The 18,567-nt window shown below is 45.9% G+C and overlaps 1 protein-coding gene and 1 long non-coding RNA gene across 5 annotated transcripts; both read left to right on the top strand.

The window, feature by feature from the left end:
• The first annotated feature begins 7,553 nt into the window (after nucleotides 1-7,553).
• Nucleotides 7,554-17,332, top strand: LOC123070257 (vacuolar protein sorting-associated protein 25). 4 transcript variants are annotated; one of them, XM_044493359.1, is made up of 7 exons: nucleotides 7,554-7,854; nucleotides 7,929-8,074; nucleotides 14,695-14,834; nucleotides 15,085-15,138; nucleotides 15,269-15,357; nucleotides 15,459-15,528; nucleotides 17,017-17,332. In XM_044493359.1, exons 2-7 carry the CDS (start codon nucleotides 8,016-8,018, stop codon nucleotides 17,136-17,138), a joined length of 534 nt encoding a protein of 177 aa, XP_044349294.1. In that variant the 5' UTR covers nucleotides 7,554-7,854; nucleotides 7,929-8,015; the 3' UTR covers nucleotides 17,139-17,332. The 4 variants fall into 4 exon arrangements, with proteins under 4 accessions (XP_044349294.1, XP_044349292.1, XP_044349295.1 ...); XM_044493357.1 differs by having other exon boundaries at nucleotides 15,257-15,357; XM_044493360.1 differs by having other exon boundaries at nucleotides 7,555-7,854; nucleotides 7,932-8,074.
• On the top strand, nucleotides 8,085-11,779 carry LOC123070258 (uncharacterized). The gene is made up of 2 exons (XR_006433567.1): nucleotides 8,085-10,652; nucleotides 10,913-11,779. It is a non-coding gene; the product is annotated as an uncharacterized lncRNA (long non-coding RNA).
• Nucleotides 17,333-18,567: the final 1,235 nt, after the last annotated feature.

Genomic DNA, 18,567 nt, shown 5'->3' with positions numbered 1-18,567 from the left:
CCGAAGTGCGGGGTGATATGGAGGAAGGCTTCGCACACAATGATGAATACGAGACGTGAAGGATGGTGTCTGGAGCTAGATCGTGAAAATCTAGCCTGTAATAGAACATGAGCCCTCTCACAAAGGGATCAAGGGTGAAGCCTAAGCCGCGGAGGAAGTGAGAAACAAATACGACGCTCTCGTTGGGCTCGGGAGTAGGGATGACCTGCCCTAGAGCAGGAAGCCTGTGCTTGATGTCGGCAGTCAGATATCTGACCTCCCTAAGCTTTGCGATGTCCTCCTCTGTGACAGAGGAGGCCATCCACCGGCCTTGAAGGTTGGATCCGGACATGATTGAAGATCCGAAGTGCTTGAGCTTGGGCTTCTGGTGTTAGAACTCGAGATGCGAAAAGGCGCAAGCGTGGTAGAAAAGAGGGATAGGCCTCGGCCCCTATATAAAGGGGGTGAATATCAAGCGTCCTCAGCATAACCACTTGGGACTTACCTAAAAACATGGAGTCATACCAACAGGCGTCGTGGGGTCGCACGCGCCCGTATTGATGGAAGATCCCGCGATAAGAGGAACACGATCTCTGTTTTGGCGAGGCGTGCCAATGAAACCGCCTCACAATGCGTATCGAGGCAGGCTGGGAAAAACCGGTCCGTGCTAGACCAGGCCACGACATAAGGGCACACCGTTAAAAAAAATTGTTGTCAGCAGATCAGATTTGTGAAGTGTTATGCTCTCTACGGTGGTGTGCGGAAATTATCTCACAGAGCTGGACACAATCCTTAATCTGCGTTGTAGTATTCGAAGATGGAATCCGCCTTGCAATGTCGAAGACAATCTACGCGCCGGACTCATCGTCATTGAAGCCTGGTTCAGGGACTACTGAGAGAGTCCTGGATTAGGCGGTATCCGGACAGCCGGACTATATACTTTGGCCGGACTATTGGACCGTGAAGATACAAGACTCAAGACTTCGTTCCGTGTCCGGATGGGACTCTCCTTTGCGTGGAAGACAAGCTTGGCGATCCGGATATTATATCTCCTTCTTTGTAACCGACTCTGTGTAAACCCTAGCCTCCTCCGGTGTCTATATAAACCAGAGGGTTTAGTCCATGGAAGGACAATCATAATCATCATAGGCTAGCTTCTAGGGTTTAGCCTCTACGATCTCGTGGTAGATCAACTCTTGTAATACTCATATCATCAAGATCAATCAAGCAGGAAGTAGGGTTTTACCTCCATCGAGAGGGCCCGAACCTGGGTAAAACATCGTGTCCCTTGCCTCCTGTTACCATTAGCCTTAGACGCACAGATCGGGACCCCCTACCCGAGATCCGCCGGTTTTGACACCGACACAGGTCATCGCCGTTGATGGCACGTTTTTGACCGGACAATACAAGGGCACCTTGTTGGTTGCGATAGCAAGTGATGCGAATAACTGGGTGTTGCCATTGGCATTTGCGTTGGTTGAGGTGGAGAACAATGACAACTGGGAGTGGTTTTTGCGTCTTTTGAGGATGAAGGTGTTACCCGCTCAAAAGGAAATTTGTATCATATCGGATCGGCATCAAGGAATAATTAACGCGGTGGACATTGATATATGGGGCATTTGTGTTTTAAATAAACACAAAATTCATAATACTGGCCACTTTCATTATTACCCGCTGCTCCACCGACATAAAGTACGCCTGGTGTCAAGTGTCCCAGTGATCATCGAGAAGCCAAACCATCCTACAAATTTTAAACAATAAACATAGGTTAGCTTACTCCCTGTGCTTTATTTAATATGCGAGCATTATTTCATATGTATTCAACAAACAGTAAACACTAAAAGGAAAGTTGAATACTAATCTAATATATACAATGAAAGCACGTCAACAATCGTGTGAGGACTAGGGTTTGTATTCGGCCATTGCCATGGAATTCGAACTACAATGGAGGATTACAGGCTGGGGATCTCGCTCTCGCAGGAGCTCACACCGCACACGCCATCGCCTAGCCGTTATCCTCTTTGCCGCCTATTACAGAACACGACGGGGGGTATAAGTATTACACCACTTTAGGACCACTCTAGCCCAGCCAACCGAGACGGGAGGCGAGGCTGTCTCTTGGGCCTACATGTTCCTTTTGTTGCTCCTTGGCCCACCTCAGGGTCACTGACAATCCCACCCTCCTTAGAAACGGCTTGCCCCCAAGCCGGTGCTCTCGGAAACTTTTGTTGCAAAGTTACTTTATCTTCCCAGGTGGCCATGTCCACCGGAGTAGCACTCCATTTGACGAGCACTTGAACAAGAGATCCAGAGCCTTTACGAACCACCCTTTGCTGCAAAATTTGCTCATGAACTTGAAACTGCTCATCAGGTTTAGATAACCGTGGTAATACCTAACAACTTGGAGTTAACACTTTCTGGAGTAGTGACACATGAAACATTGGGTGCACTTTACTGCTTGCTGGGAAATCAAGTCGACGGGCCACTGCTTCAATACGCTCCAGAATCTCGAACAGACCGTAGAACTTGAATGCCAATTTATGGTTGGCCCGATGAGCAACCGACGACTGCAAGTAAGGTTGAAGTTTCAAGAACACTTGATCTCCGATAGCAAACTCATGATCACTCTGATGTTTGTCAGCCTACACTTTCATATGTTGCTGAGCCCGTAGCGGATGCTGGCGTACCGAGTCCATAATCACCTGGCGGTCTGCAAGATACTGGTGCAGTCGACTGAATCGCATCATCCACAGTCAACCCAAAGTGACTAGGTGCATGCCCATAAATGATCTCAAAAGGAGTCATCCCCGTAGCTGAATGCCAATTTGTGTTATACCAGAATTCACACAAGGGAATCCATTTGGCCCAACGCGATGGGTGAGCACTGATGAAACACCTGAGAAAACACTCGACTTGCTGATTAACACGCTCTGTTTGGCCGCCAGACTGTGGATGACAAGCGGTAGTCATCCTGAGAAGAACCCCACATCTCTAAAACAATTCTTTCCAGAAGTTGTTGGTGAACACTCGATCTTTGTCAAATACTATAGACAGGGGCATGCCATGCAACTTGTAAACCGAATTGAGGAAGGCTTCAGCTACAGTCTCGGCAGTAAATGGGTGATGCATTGGAACAAAATGACCATATTTGGACAGTTTATCAATAATAACCAGCAGACAATTGTAACGACCATATACTGGTAATCCTTCGACAAAGTCCATGGTGACCATTTCCCAGGGTGTTTTTGGAACTGGCAAAGGTTGCAGCAAACCGGGGTATGGTACCCGCTCAGGTTTTGCCTGTTGACACACCAAACAATGCTGCACATAGTTCTTCACAAACCCCCGCATCCCTTTCCAGCGAAATAACTGACGAATTCTTCTGTAAGTGATTGGAAATCCAGAGTGCCCCCCAAGAGGACTGTCATGGAATGTAGCCACAAGCTTGTTTTGCAGGACAGCACACTGACCCACCCAAACACAATTGTCCACTCGCAGTACACCAGCACGAAGAGAAAACTTACTATCAGATGTGGGAGCGGCAGATAGCTTCTATAGTAGTGTAGAAGCAAATTGATCATCCTGATAGCTCTGCACAATTTCTTGTATCCAGGCAGGTTGAACAGAAGTGACAACTTGACATTCAGGTAGCATTTCAGCATCACTATGTGGCCTTCTAGAAAGTGAGTCAGCGACACTGTTCTTAGTGCTCTTCTTGTAAGCAATACTATACAGTAATCCCAACAGTTTAGTGAGTGCTTTTTGCTGCCACTTAGTATGCAATCTCTGTTTAGACAGACTGGCCAGACTGCGTTGATCAGTTCTGATAACAAATTCAGAGACCTGCAAGTATTGGCGCTAGTGCTCAACTACCAACAGGATAGTCAGGTACTCTTTTTCATAATATGAAAGTGTCTGATTCCTTGGTCTTTACTGACATATGCAAGAGGATGGCCATCCTGCATAAGCACAGCCCCCACTCCAACATCACAAGCATCTGTTTCAATCACAAAGGTCTTTGAGAAATCAGGAAGAGCCAACACAGGGGCTGAAACCAGGGCCTGTTTCAGCACAAAGGCATGTTGCTCTGCATCTGTCCAATGATATGGCACTCCTTTTTTCAAAAGGTTAGACAGTGGTTTGCTCAACATTCCATAAATGAGAGATAAATTTCCTGTAATAACTAGCCAGACCCAAAAATCCTCTCACTTCCTTAGCTGACTTAGGAACTGGCCATTCTTTAATAGTGGAGATCTTGGCAGGATCTGTAGCCACTCCTTCTCCACTGATGATATCCCCAAATAACTGATTTTTGTTTGAGCAAAAGCACACCTGGATAGTTTGAAATGCCACTTGTGCTTTTCCAGCAGAGCTAACACTTGAGCAAGATGTTCCAGATGTTGAGCATAAGTTTTGCTGAATATGAGGATGTCATCAAAGAAAACCACTGCACAAACTCTCAACACTGGTGACAGTGTGTCACACATTGCAAAATTAAAGGTATTGGGTCCACCAGTCAGGCCCATTGAAACAACCAAGAACTCATAATGGCCAGTGTGTGTTTGAAAAGCAGTTTTATACTCTTCTCCAGGAGCTAACCTTATCTGATGGTAACCAACTCTCAGATCCAGTTTAGAAAACCAAGAAGATCCTGCCAGTTCATCTAACAATTCATCAATGATATGAATGGGGAATTTACTTTTAGCTGTCAGATTATTGAGATGCCTATAATCAATCACATGCCTCCATGACTTATCCTTTTTCTGTACCAATATCATGGGAGAAGAGAAAGGACTATTACTGTGCCTAATGATGCCAGAGGCCAGCATTTCTTGTACTTGATTTCCAGTTCATCTTTAACAGCAGGGGCCAATCTGTAAGGTCTGATAGAAAAAGGTTGAGCCCCAGGAATTAATGGAATTGTATGGTCATACTTTCTTCTTAGAGATAAACTAGTAGGTACTTCAAAAACTGAACTGAACTGTGATAAAACTTGTTGGATTTCTGTAGGCAACTCAGATTGAGAAGTATCATCGGTAATGGGTAATGCAGACAATTCAATGAGGGCAAAAACTTGAGGAGCTGCATCTTGTCCCAACAGTGTTACTAGCTCACCATCTAATTGAAATGACTGCCAGTGTTCAGCCCAATCCACCTGCATAGGACTATGGCTTGCCAGCCAATCCAGACCAAGTATTCCATCATAGGAACCAAGTGGAAAAACTTTAAAATCATTAACAAATTCATGTCCAGCACAACTCCACTGCCCTTTTTTCAATTGCTGACTACAGGGAACAAGAGTCCCATTGGCCACCTTAACCATAGAAAACTGGCATTTGAATCACTCCCTTTAACTTGCTAGCCATAGCACAATCAACAGATGAATGTGTACTGCCTGAATCAACAAGGAAAACCATTGGTTGGCCCTGCACTTGCACTTTCAGCTTCATAGTGGCAGGTGCCGAGATTTCTCCTAGAGCAGCAACAGAGAGAAAAATTGCATTGGCTTAACCCATAGTTTATTCCTCTTCTGTGTCACTAATATCAGCTGGCATGCTCTATACATAATCAAGCATCTCCTACACAACATGCAACAGTACTTCCTGCTTGGAACGGTGACCTCTAGCCCACCTTTCACCACAGATAAAACATAACCCCTTGGACTTGCGATAAGCTCTGAGAGAAGCCCATCGATCGTCAACAACTAGTGTTGCATGACTGCCTTCAGTTAACTTCTTCTCAGCAGTAACTTTTGACGCAGGCAGTCGTGTTGCTGGTTGAAGCACAGAATGCTTGCTGCTGGTGACACCATTTCCTGCGAACAAAGACTGATCACCCAGCTCCTCAGACAACAGGGCTAGCGCATAAGCAGAATCCAAATCAATAGGTTGCTGGATGCCAACCAATAGCCGAACTGATGGAACTAACCCCTCCCTAAAGCAAGTGACATAATGAACTGTACTCGGGTTAGTTTCATATGCAATCAATTGATCATACAACTCCGAAAGTCGCTCAACATAATCTTTCACTATACTCGTCTGACGAATATGAAACATCTTACACAGCAAGTTCTGGTGCTTGTTGCGATCGAAACGGGACTGCAGTAGACCACAAAACTCAGACCAGCTGACATGAGGCGCCCTTCGCTGGACTGATTCGAGCCAACGAGCTGTTGTACCCTCAAATTGAGAGGAAGCAAATGAAATCCACTGACTCTGCGGCGTATTCCAAAATTTAAAGTAATCCTCACAACGCGACTGCCACCGTTTTGGATTGGACCCATCAAATCGCGGAAGTTCAATTCGAGGACCTAAATTGACCGCATCCGGAATGAAGGAACGAAAATTTCCAGTTGCTGGGACCAATTGGCGTGACTGAATTGCCTCTGAATGCATACCTCGAACTGGTGGGGGAACATACCGAGGGCTTGAATTCTGCTGCTCCAGATCGACTCGGGCTCCCTTCGATCCACCCGATCCACCGCTGACCTGTGCCGGCAGAGGACCCTGACCAGGCTCCCTCGGCGAGACATGCGTCGAAGTAGGCGGAGTAGTTCCTCGCTCGGGCTAAGCTCGCCCCGCAATTCGTCGAGGTCGACGCCGATGGCGAGCTTGACGTCGTTGAGTTGGCCAGACAGCTGATCTAGTTTGCTGTCCAGCTTGGCGAAGGCGTTGACCACCTCCTCGCTGCGCTTCGTCGAGGCCTTGGCGAGAGCGATGTCGAAATCCGCGCGAAGGAACTTGTAGATCGCGCGAGTCTCCGGTGAAATTTTGTCCATGGCTTCTGCCCTTCGGTGGACGGCGAGGCGGGTGTGGCGGGGAGGATTAAGTAGCTACAGGATGGACGGCTCTGATACCAGATTATGAGAACTAGGGTTTGTATTCGGCCATTGCCATGGAATTCGAACTACAATGGAGGATTACAAGTTGGGGATCTCGCTCTCGCAGGAGCTCACACCGCACACGCCATCGCCTAGCCGTTATCCTCTTCGCCGCCTATTACAGAACACGACAAGGGGGTATAAGTATTACACCACTTTAGGCCCACTCTGGCCCAGCCATCCGAGCCGGGAGGCGAGGTTGTCTCTTGGGCCTACCTGTTCCTTCCGTTGCTCCTTGGCCCACCTCAGGATCGCTGACAAATCATCACAAATACCCATCATAAATACTAGGGTCCAACAGTGATTACAAATCATCTACTAATCCTAATCACACAAATCTATATCAATATTACATACAAATCTACACAAGGGTTCCACCAAAACTTGAACAATCTAGGGTTCCACAATGACTACAAATCGTAAATCACACCACACTATTTTAATTTATCATACAAAAATCAAATCCAAGCAAATCAAGGGTTTCATTAAAACTTGGCTAAATGAGAAAAATGTGAACGAATTTACTGAGGAAAAGAAAGGGGTTAGAGGAGTTAACCTTGTACGAGGGATTAGGGAAGAAACTCACAGCCAAAAGCTTCAGATCTGCTTGATTTTGAAGAAGGGGTGTCGGGTGCCACTTAAAACGGACAGCCGAGTGAATTTTTTTCGAGCAGTTCATTTTGTGTAATGATTTGTCAAAATTGTCAAATTTGCCCCGAGGTAGCTCCTCTGCTCGTATCCTGACGACTCGACCACCACGGGGTACGACCCGGGCTGGTTCTTCCATCGCTCACCAATGAACTCGCTGCCATCTCTCCCGATCTGAACTAAAGCCAGCGGCCAGAACCTCCCTACCAAGGCCGGGCAGGTGGACGTGCCACCCCCTCGATCAGCCCGAGCGGAGAGAAGAGGCGGCAAGCAGATTGATTGGAGGAGGTCGAAGATCAGTCCCGCCGGCGATCAGATCGCCAGTCATAATAACCCTAGAAAACTAGGTATGTCCAAGTATTACTCATTATTTAGGCAGAACACTATTTAATCTGATCCGTTTCCACCCAACCTAAAATAGCAGGCCCTACATCGTCGTCCCCGCTCGCAGTTTCTCCTTGGCGCCGCCGTCCATCCGACCGCTCCACAAGCCCGCGCTTCAGCGGAGATGCAGAGGACGGTGGATTTCAAGCTCCCACACTTCTTCAACTACCCGCCCTACTTTACGTAATCTCTCCTCCCCCCAACCCCCTAACAGCAGCAGTAGTGTCACATGTTTGAACATTTTGCATGATTTCTGATTCTGCAGTATGTGTAGCCGTATAGTGTGGGGGGGGGGGGGGGAGGATATTCTTAATCAGTGCCTAGTAACAAAGTTGTGCAGTTAACTTCAGCTCCAAGTACTATATGGTAGTAATGAAATTGCTTTCCTCGGTTCCAAAATACTCCCTCCCTTCACAAATATAGGATGTTCTAACTTTTTTCTGAATATGATGTATATAGACACAATTTAGTGTGTTTGTTCTCATTTCAGTCCGTATGTTGTCCATATTGGAATATCCAAAACATCTTATATTTGTGAACGGAGGGAGTATTAGTTACCACTTACCAGTACTATGGAGTAATTTGTTTGGCAATGGTTTACTGTGCAAATTGTACAAAAAAGTGGTTCGTGATTTTTGTCTATACCCTGCCCTTTTGTAACAGTTAAACTTATTTATTCCTACTTCGGATATACTCCTTCCGTTCCAAAATAATTAATTTCTAGGTTTCTCTTAAGTCGAACATCTTTAAGTTTGACCATGTCTATTAAAATATGCAAACATCCAAAACACCAAATTAGTTTTATTAGATATTTTCATATTATATATATTTGATGTTGTAGATGCCAATATATTTTCTATATGCATGGTCAGACTTAAAGAAGTTTGACTTAGGACAAACCTAGAACCTCAAATATTTTGGTACTGAGGGAGTATCATATAATCATGTGAGTACATTGTAAATCATGTAATATTTCTTTGATCTCTTATCCCTTGTTTTATTCTGAGCTAGCTTGTCAATAAGGTATAAAATGACATTTTATAGATTCAAAATGAAAAACACGGGGTGGTTAATGTTATTGTGTAAGTGAAGAATGAATATGTAAGCAGGATTTGTAGATCAGGATCACTAAAGGAATTATGTTAGTAAGCTTAAGCACTTGTTTCTTCAGAGAATCTGCCGTTGGTTAAAACTCAAATGTCTCTACGACAACAACAAAGCCTTTCGTCCCAAACAAGTTGGGGTAGGCTAGAAGTGAAACCCATAAGATCTCGCGACAAACTCATGGCTCTGGCACATGGATAGCAAGCTTCCACGCACCCCTGTCCATAGCTAGTTCTTTGGTGATACTCCAATCCTTCAGGTTTCTCTTAACGGACTCTTCCCGTGTCAAATTCGGTCTACCCCAACCTCTCTTGACATTCTCCGCATGCTTTAGTCGTCCGCTATGCACTGGAGCTTCTGGAGGCCTACGCTGAATATGCCCAAACCATCTCAGACGATGTTGGACAAGCTTCTCTTCAATTGGTCTCTCTTTGCAAATTTCTACTTCATAGCATCCCCAAAAGTATAACATGGTATTTGGTTCAGAGTGTCTAAGCCTATCTATTTTGATATGTGATGTTAAGATCTTGCATCTTTCTTTCATATCCCAACAATGTGTGTAGCAGTTGAAGCATTTCCTTGCTTTACTAATTCTTGTTAGAGTTATATATATAGCCATGTAACCTTTTGTATTTACCCTATTGTATAAGGGTTTCCTGCATATATTCCACACCTGTACATGTATATATACTGGCATATGGCCTCCTGGAAATACAAGTTGCTTTCCTAACATGGTATCGGAGCCTTAGGTTTTTTTTTATTCGCATGCGCAACTCGTGCTCCCGATCCAATCTCCGAGCGACGGCCGTCCTTCTCCGAGCGGCGCTGCTCTCTCCTCATCGAGCGCCCAGGCCGGCTGCTTCTGCCCTCGAGTTCGCCCGCCAACTCGTGTTGCCCGATCCGGCCTCTTTACTGTATTTGAGATGTGGACTCGGCTTCGTCAGCGCTATCCGCCTTTGGTGATGCTTTATGCCTGTCTGTGGTTCGTCAGGAGCATGCTCTTCAGCAGGGTGACTCCACAGTTGATGAGTTCTATGCACAGAGTTCTGCTATATGGCGTCAGCTTGATTCTCTCCTCATTGCTGGTTGTCGTACTTGTCAGTGTTGCCAGGCTGTGCGGGCTGATTTGGAGTTTCATCGTGTCTACGAGTTCTTGTCTCGACTCCGTAAGGAGTTTGAGCCCCGGCACGCTCAGTTGTTTGCTCGTGGTCGTATTTCCCTCATGGAGGCGCTTTCTGAGATCCGTGCTGAGGAGACTCGCCTCCGTGGCGCTGGTTTACTTGAGGTTTCCTCTGTGCTTGCTGCTCGAGTTCCTTCTATGCCGCCTGCTGCACCGACTCCTTCCCGCTCGAGTGCTTCGCCGCTCTTGCCTACTCCTACGGGCGGCCAGGGTCGGTCTCGTCCTCACTGCGGCTACTACAATATGGATGGTCACGTTGAGTCTCAGTGCTTCCATAAGAAGAAACACCTGCGTAAGGCGCGATCATCGGCTTCAGGGACTTCTTCTTCTACTTCGACATCTTCAGCCACCGCCTTGACTTACAGGATATTTTGCGACTTAAGCGTCTGCTTGCCGCTTCAGGTTCTCCTTCGACGGGTACTGCAGGTTCTGTGACTGATGCTTCCCGCACTGAGCAACCACCCTCTACACAGTCAGGTAACTCCGGAGCTTCTTTTCATATGTCTTCTCATTCTTCAAATTTGTCCTCTCTTAAATCACTTGATTTTCCTGTTCATGTACTCACTGCTGATGGTACTCCTCTTTCTGTTGCTAGTCGAGGCAATCTTACCACACCTTCTTACTCTATTCCTGATGTTGCTCATGTTCCTCGACTTATCATGAATCTTTTTTCTGCCGGTCAACTTACTGATTCTGGTTGTCGCGTCATCCTTGACGTTGACTCTTGTTCTGTTCAGGATTGTCGAACGCACACTTTGGTTGGGGCTGGCCCTCGCCGCCGTGACTCTCAGGGTCTTTGGGAGCTAGACTGGCTTCATGTTCCTTTTGCTGCCACCACTATCGCCAGTCCCATCCGCTTCTGTCACTTCAGCTACCGGCTCCTTCCAGCAGTGGCATCATCGACTTGGTCATCTTTGTGGGTCTCGCTTGTCATCATTAGTTCGTCGAGGTCTTCTGGGGTCTGTCTCAGGAGATGTCTCTTTAGAGTGTTAGGGCTGTAGACTAGGAAAACAGATTCAGTTACCTTACCCTACTAGTGAGTCGGTGTCTCAGCGTCCTTTTGATTTAGTCCATTCTGATGTATGGGGTCCGGCTCCCTTTGCTTCGAAAGGGGGCCATCGATACTATATTATTTTCATAGATGATTTCTCTCGTTACACTTGGCCTTATTTTATGACTTCTCGCGGTGAGATTCTTTCCATCTATAAGCGTTTTGCTGCCATGGTTCACACTCAGTTCTCTTCGCCTATTCGTGTGTTCCGTGCTGACTCCGCTGGCGAGTATATTTCCAAGATGTTGCGTGGTGTTCTTGCTGAGCAAGGCACTCTTCCTCAGTTCTCTTTTCCTGGTGCTCATGCTCAGAATGGCGTGGCTGAGCGAAAGCATCGCCACCTTCTTGAGACGGCTCGTGCGTTGATGATCGCCGCTTCTCTTCCACCTCATTTTTGGGCCGAGGCTATATTCACCTCCACCTATCTCATCCTATGTTGCATGGATACTTGGATACGTATCGGATACGCGATACGGGGATACGCCCGATACGTCAATTTTCTAAAAACATGGATACGGGGATACGTTTATATATAGATAATACATATATTATTTATTAAAAATAGGGAAAAAATAAGGAGCTTCCAGGTCAAAGAATGCCTCAGTAGGATTACCCCCTTTCTTTTCTTGCACTTGGTCCACTTTCATCAATTAGCAGTGGGATTTTCTTAGGTTTGTTGTTCCAATCAGTGCATCGTCTCTATCTTGCTCACATCTCAATTGAGTAAGAACATTGCCAGTTATGTTTTGACATGAACTCATGCCCATCTTGGGAATTTTCAAAAGGTGTGCGGTTACTATTGAGGGGATTTCACATTGAACAAGGGGTTTGAGGTATCCAAAACGTATCGCAGAAGTATCCCCGGAGTATCAAACATTATATTCTTTTTTTAAAATTAAAAAATCAACGGATACTTACGGGATACGTATCGGGCCGTATCGGGGCAGTATCCGAGTATCGGGGCAGTATCCGACAGGATACGCACGCTTTCTGAAGTATCCGCGCAACATAGATCTCATCAACCTTTAGTCGTCCGCTGCTCTCCAAGGTGGTGTTCCTTTCGAGCGTCTCTTTGATCGTTCTCCTGATTATTCGACGCTTCGCTTGTTTGGTTGTGTTTGCTATGTTCTTCTTGCCCCTCGCGAACGCACCAAACTGACCGTTCAGTCTATTGAGTGTGTTTTCTTAGGCTATAGTGATGAGCATAAGGGCTATCGTTGTTGGGATCCTATCGGTCGTCGGATGCGTATTTCTCGGGATGTGACTTTTGATGAGTCTCGTCCCTTCTACCCGCGTCCATCTTCCTCGACCTTTTCAGTGGAGGATATCTCTTTCCTCACTTTTCCCGACACACCTATCACTCCAGTTGAGCCCTTGTCTCCGTCCTGTTCACTCTACTTCTCCACCTCTTGCCGGTTTGTCGCCACCATCTCCCACGGTTTCCTCACCTCGCATGTCCCCGGATTCTGCACCTTCATCCCCGGTGATTTCTTCGTCTCCACCTCCTGATTCTACCTCGGCTATTCCTCCTCGTACTCTTCCATCTTTTCCTCAGTATTACACTCGTCGTTCACGTAATGTGGATGTGTCTGCTGACGTGCCGTCCTCCTCGTCTCAGCCTACCTATGGCTTGCGTCCTTGTCTGCTTCCGCCTGTCGATCGCCTTGGTTTTTCAACCGCCGGTGCTGCTGTTCTTTAGCCGACTTCTTATTGTGAGGCTGTTGTTCATCCTGAATGGCAATTTGCGATGGCAGAGGAGATTGCTGCTCTTGAACGCACTGGTACATGGGATCTTGTTTCTCTTCCTCCAGGTGTCCGTCCCATCACTTGTAAGTGGGTCTACAAGGTTAAGACTCGCTCCGATGGTTCTCTTGAGCGTTACAAAGCTCGTCTTGTGGCTCGTGGCTTTCAGCAGGAGCATGGTCGTGATTACGATGAGACCTTTGCTCCCGTGGCCCATATGACCACTATTCGTACACTTCTTGTCGTGGCCTCTGCACGCCATTGGTCTGTATCTCAGCTTGATGTTAAGAATGCCCTTCTTAACGGTGAGCTGTGTGAGGAGGTATACATGCAGCCACCACCTGGGTATTCTGTTCCTGATGGCATGGTATGTCGTCTTCGTCGCTCTGTCTATGGCCTTAAGCAAGCCCCCCGCGCCTGGTTTGAGCGTTTTGCCTCTGTGGTGACTGCCGCTGGTTTTTTAGCGAGTGCTCATGATCCGACATTGTTTGTCCACCTTTCTCCTCGTGGTCGGACTCTTCTTCTTCTCTATGTTGATGACATGATCATAACTGGCGACAACCCCGAGTATATTGCCTTTGTAAAGGCCCGTCTTAGTGAGCAGTTTCTTATGTCCGATCTTGGACCTCTTCGCTACTTTCTTGGGATTGAAGTCTCTTCTACCTTTGATGGCTTTTTTATATCTTAGGAAAAGTATATACATGATCTTCTTGCTCGTGCTGCTTTTACCAATGAGCGCATTGTTGAGACTCCCATGGAGCTCAATGTTCACCTCCGTGATACTGACGGTGACCCCTTGCCTGACCCGACGCGTTATCGTCATCTTGTTGGGAGTCTTGTCTATCTAGCTGTCACTCGTCCGGATATCTCTTATCCGGTTCATATTCTGAGTCAGTTTGTCTCCGCTCCCACTTCGGTTCACTATAGTCACCTCCTTCGTGTTCTCCAATATCTTCGGGGCACGATCTCTCACCGTCTATTCTTCCTCGCTCCAGTTCTTTACAGCTTCAGGCCTATTCGGATGCTACGTGGGCTAGTGATCCCTCCGATCGCCGTTCACTTTCTGCTTACTGTGTTTTTCTTGGTGGTTCTCTCATTGCCTGGAAGACGAAGAAACAGACTGCAGTTTCCAGTTCGATTGCAGAGGCTGAGTTACGAGCTATAGCTCTTTTGACGGCAGAGATGACTTGGTTACGGTGGTTACTTCAGGATTTTGGTGTTTCTGTTACTACACCTACTTTGCTCTTATCTGACAGTACAGGTGCTATTAGCATTGCGCGCGATCCTGTGAAGCATGAGGTCACCAAGCATATTGGTGTTGATGCTTTCTATGTGCGCGCTGGTGTGCAGGATCAGGTTATTACTCTTCAGTATGTGCCTTCCGAGTTACAGTTGGCGGATTTTCTGACGAAGGCCCAGACTAGAGCGCAGTGTTGTTAATCCACCATGAGTTTGAGGAGCGGTGTTAAGAGTTATATATATAGCCATGTAACCTTTCGTATTTACCCTATTGTATAAGGGGTTTCCTGCATATATTCCACACCTGTACATGTATGGCCTCCTGGAAATACAAGTTGCTTTCCTAACAATTCTTACATTTGTTTGAGTAATGTAAGTGAACTTTTGTGTATGTTATCTTAAAACCAACTCTGAAAAGTTCTGTTAAACACTAATTTTGATATGTACATGGACTGATAATAATATCATGACAACATTTGTTCCCAGTTTGCAGCCTGTGAGAGAAACACGTGAAAAGCAAGTGCAGCTATGGAAAGAGCTGATACTTGATTACTGTAGAAGTCAAAAGATGTATATAATCTCCCTGGAAGAAGATTTTCCGTTGTTCTCCAATCCAAAGATTGAGAGTAAGCCGTATTTGTCTGAACCTTGTGTTTTGACTACTACTCTTCTGCAATTCAGCAAAAAATATGTCTTACTGTGTTGAAAGTGTTACGACATAGTGATCTGGCATGATGGTAATGTGTTCCTAAGGCCTACTATGGAGCCTTTTGAGCATGCCGGACTAGTGTATACATGAACATTTTATTCACTCGACGAGTTTACAATGCATTTGTACATTCCTATTGACGTTGCACTGAACTTGCATGCTTTCAGGATCTCTAAGCTATGAAGCAAAGGAAGTGTTCCTTGCAGCTCTTGTTAGTGAAGGTTTATTCTGCACAACATTAAATCTTTTAGTTATTGTTGTAGCTGTGTGTAGTTTTGTTTTTCTAGGTAATTGATGCCTTTATTACCCCTGGCCTGTGTGCAACTACTTGAAGCCAAGATCAAACTGCAGGGCGTGCAGAGTGGATTGACAAAAGTCACAAGAAGTGTCTCATTCTTTGGCTGCGGATTCAAGATTGGGCTAACTACATACTAGACTTCGTAAGACTTTGTATTCTATTAAACACGTGTCTTTCGAAGCTATCAATTTATCAATGAGTAGTGGCAGTGACTTGATATTTATCTCTGTGTTATGCTTGTAGGTAAAGGAAAATGGGTTGGAAGTAACAACAATTGAAGATATACGCTCTGGAATTGAAACGCATGGGACCGGTAAGCATACCAAACTTCATGGTGATGAGATTAGATTTTCCATTGAGAACTGAGCGCTAGCTCGGTTGGCTTGGAGCTTATGGTGTAATGCCACCCACTCGCGTTCGATCTGCGGAAGGCTCATTTCTATCTAAACGAACACACAGTTAATGGAGGGGATTCTCCCCCCTTTAGCCAACAAGATTAGATTTTCCATTTTCAATATTTCCGTCAGGCTAAGCCAGGCCCGGGCCAGAAGCAGGTGCAGCCTGTGCGCCCGCACAGGGCCCCAACTTTACAGGGGCCCCGAATTTCGAAGCAACCCATAAGCCCGTTAAGCACGCCAACATCACAGACTCACAGCAGAAAACAGGCCAAAGGCCGACCGCTCAGAAAAGAGTTTACGTTAATTTCTCAAAAAAAAAGTATACATTTATTCACCACTATTGGGATTCGAACTGGCGATATCTCGCTGTAAGAAACTTGCGGCGACCTAGTAGACAGTTGAAACTTTGCGTTAGAGGTTGAAATCAAAAGGCATTTATTACACTACTGTGATTTCTATATAAGCTACCCAACTGTAGGCTTCCTGCCATTTGTGAAAATATTTTTTCAAAATACCTCATTTAGTTGATGCTTGGAGGCATTTTTATTTAATGGATCCATACATCCCAAAATGCCTTAGTTCCAATCATTTGACGTATAATGAGAAAACATCTTTGAATTTTTAGTCATACTAAAAAAGAATTAATATTAGGGCAATTGAGGAGAATAACTCCCCCCAAAAAAAGGGAAAACACCTCAAAATACCATTTATGCACGTAGCTGAACGGTGACTCAATTAGGTGCCATAAGTGAAACAGATGTTTTTCTATAGCAAGGTAGGCCCGTCTTAGAGTTTGGCACAGGGCCCCTGATTTTGCCGGCCCGGCCCTGGGCTAAGCTTATTTTCTTGCTTCGAAGCAATTTGTGGTAGAAACGGTAAAATACATGTAGGATTTAAACTTAGCTAGCTGTTGGATACATATTTCCATGTTTACCCAACTTGTCATGTGGGCTTGGTATTACAGTGGGCACAAGCCTCAGGAGGAGAGCCGTCTGGCTAAGCCTAGGCTGATAAGTTCTTTTTTCTTGATTCCCTAAGTTGGTTAGTTTGGATAAGAATCTATTGGAATTGTGCAGTTACACTTTTCCTTTTAGGAGTGGCTATTCTATAACGCTAGGGATAATCTGTGTTATATATGATGAATGAATAAACCAGAGGTTATCCTCCGAAAACCCTATTCCAGCTGCTATCACGCCATGATGCAACCTCCCCTGCACAGCTACGCTCTCCGGAGCTTAGGCCGTGACATAAGTTGGTGCTGGTGCCTCGTGAGTAATGCATAGGCCATAATTCGCAAAAAAGAAAAGAAAAGTAATACATAGGCCATGCCGCTTGCTCATAATAAAAGTTCTGTTAGTATTGTGGCTAGTTTGAATCATTCTATCCTGTGGCGTCTGTTGCAGAACTTGCGGGAATTGATCGTGGGGTCCTCATGCGAGCTTTGAGGCTGCTGGAACAAAAGGGAAAGGCAGTTATCTTTAAGGGCAGTTCAGCAGACGATGAAGGCGTCAAATTTTCTGTTTAAACTTTGTGTACTAGCCCCCAACTAACAGATGAATAATATCGATCGGTGTCCTTGAACATGATACACCTCTTCTACCCGTACACTGATCACATCCTTCCGCCGTATTTATCGGCATCATTCAAACCTCGGTATTTATTTGCCGTATTCATATTTCCCAGACTGTTGTAATTAGCCTTCTATTCATCTTCAGCATATATACCTAGTCCCTCCGTTCCTAAATGTAAGTCTTTTTAGAGATTCCACTACAAACTGCATACGGATGTATATGGACATATTTTAGAGTGTAGATTCACTCATTTTGATCCGTATCTAGTCCATAGTAAAATCTCTAAAAAGACTTATATTTAGGAACGGAGGGAGTATAAAACTGCATGTTGTGTGTCTCATAAGGCTCAACTAGTGTCTCAGCATATGTTCAGAAGCAAGGGTTGTTTGATAGTATATGGCTTGTTAGAAATGGAAGGAATTTGAACAGGAAAAGTAAGCTTATCAAGAAAGCACGCTTCATGTGGAAGAAAGGAACGCATTGTAGAAATTAATGTCTGTTTCTTGCACATTGCAGTTCAATTCCCGTAGATCCTTGTGACGCACGTAAATACGCATTCCCTCCGTCCGAAAATTCTTGTCATCAAAATGGATAAAAAAGAATGTATCTGGAACGACAAGTATTTTCGGACGGAGGGAGTACCTGTTTTGAACCGTTTCTCCTCTCTCATCTCACACCAGAACCTTCATTGAACCGTGCTGTTAGCAGAGAGTAGCTTTCTTGCGTTAGCGTTAGCATCACTATCAGAGCATCTCCCACAGACGCCGAACGCGGCGCGCGTAAAAAACAGCTTTAGCGCGCGCCCATCGCCTGGTTTGGCGCGGCGCGCTGCGCCCGCTCCAGCAGCGCGCGCGCCGCTCCAGCAGCGCGCTAAAATGCAGCGCGCGCGACTAGAAATTTATGCATTTTTGAAAGTAGATTTTTTTTAAAAAACTATATAGATTGCATAGATTAAACAATACAAAGGTATTTTACATCCGAAACATAGATTGCATAAAATAAAAACGACAAACGATAAACATATATTGCATTAACAAAAAAAACTACTCCAAGTCGCTATCATCATCACCACTATCATCCTCGGCGGTGTCGTCCGAGGTAGTTAGCCAGATGTCCAGCCACCGCTCATCGTTCGGCGTGAAGAACGACCGCCCACCTGCTGCAACGAGGTCGGACTGCGCATTTGCCAACGCCTTCCGCCGACGCCTGTCCAACCGCGACGCGCGGCGCCTTCGCGTGTCCTCCTCGCGGCGCCTTGCCCAGTAGGCTTGCTCGTAGGCGACGTCCTCCGGGTGGCGCTGGCGCCAGTCCGCCATGACCCGCTCGTCCTCCTGGGCGACGAGGAGGCGGCGTTGCCGCTCGGCGTGCTCCGCACGGTCTTCC

The sequence above is a fragment of the Triticum aestivum genome, chromosome 3B, assembly GCF_018294505.1.
Source record: "Triticum aestivum cultivar Chinese Spring chromosome 3B, IWGSC CS RefSeq v2.1, whole genome shotgun sequence".
Classification (NCBI taxonomy): domain Eukaryota; kingdom Viridiplantae; phylum Streptophyta; class Magnoliopsida; order Poales; family Poaceae; genus Triticum; species Triticum aestivum.
Note: the sequence above shows the minus strand (reverse complement) of the source record. Positions and strands in the feature narration are given on the sequence as shown.

What these genes read in the sequence shown, in the direction of transcription:
- LOC123070257 (XM_044493357.1), top strand. Translation starts at nt 8,016, where the DNA reads ATGCAGAGGACGGTGGATTTCAAGCTCCCACACTTCTTCAACTACCCG. An exon ending in CTCCAATCCAAAGATTGAGA is followed by an intron (nt 14,835 to 15,084) that starts GTAAGCCGTATT and finishes GCATGCTTTCAG; the next exon opens with GATCTCTAAGCTATGAAGCA. An exon ending in TGCAGCTCTTGTTAGTGAAG is followed by an intron (nt 15,139 to 15,256) that starts GTTTATTCTGCA and finishes CTTGAAGCCAAG; the next exon opens with ATCAAACTGCAGGGCGTGCA.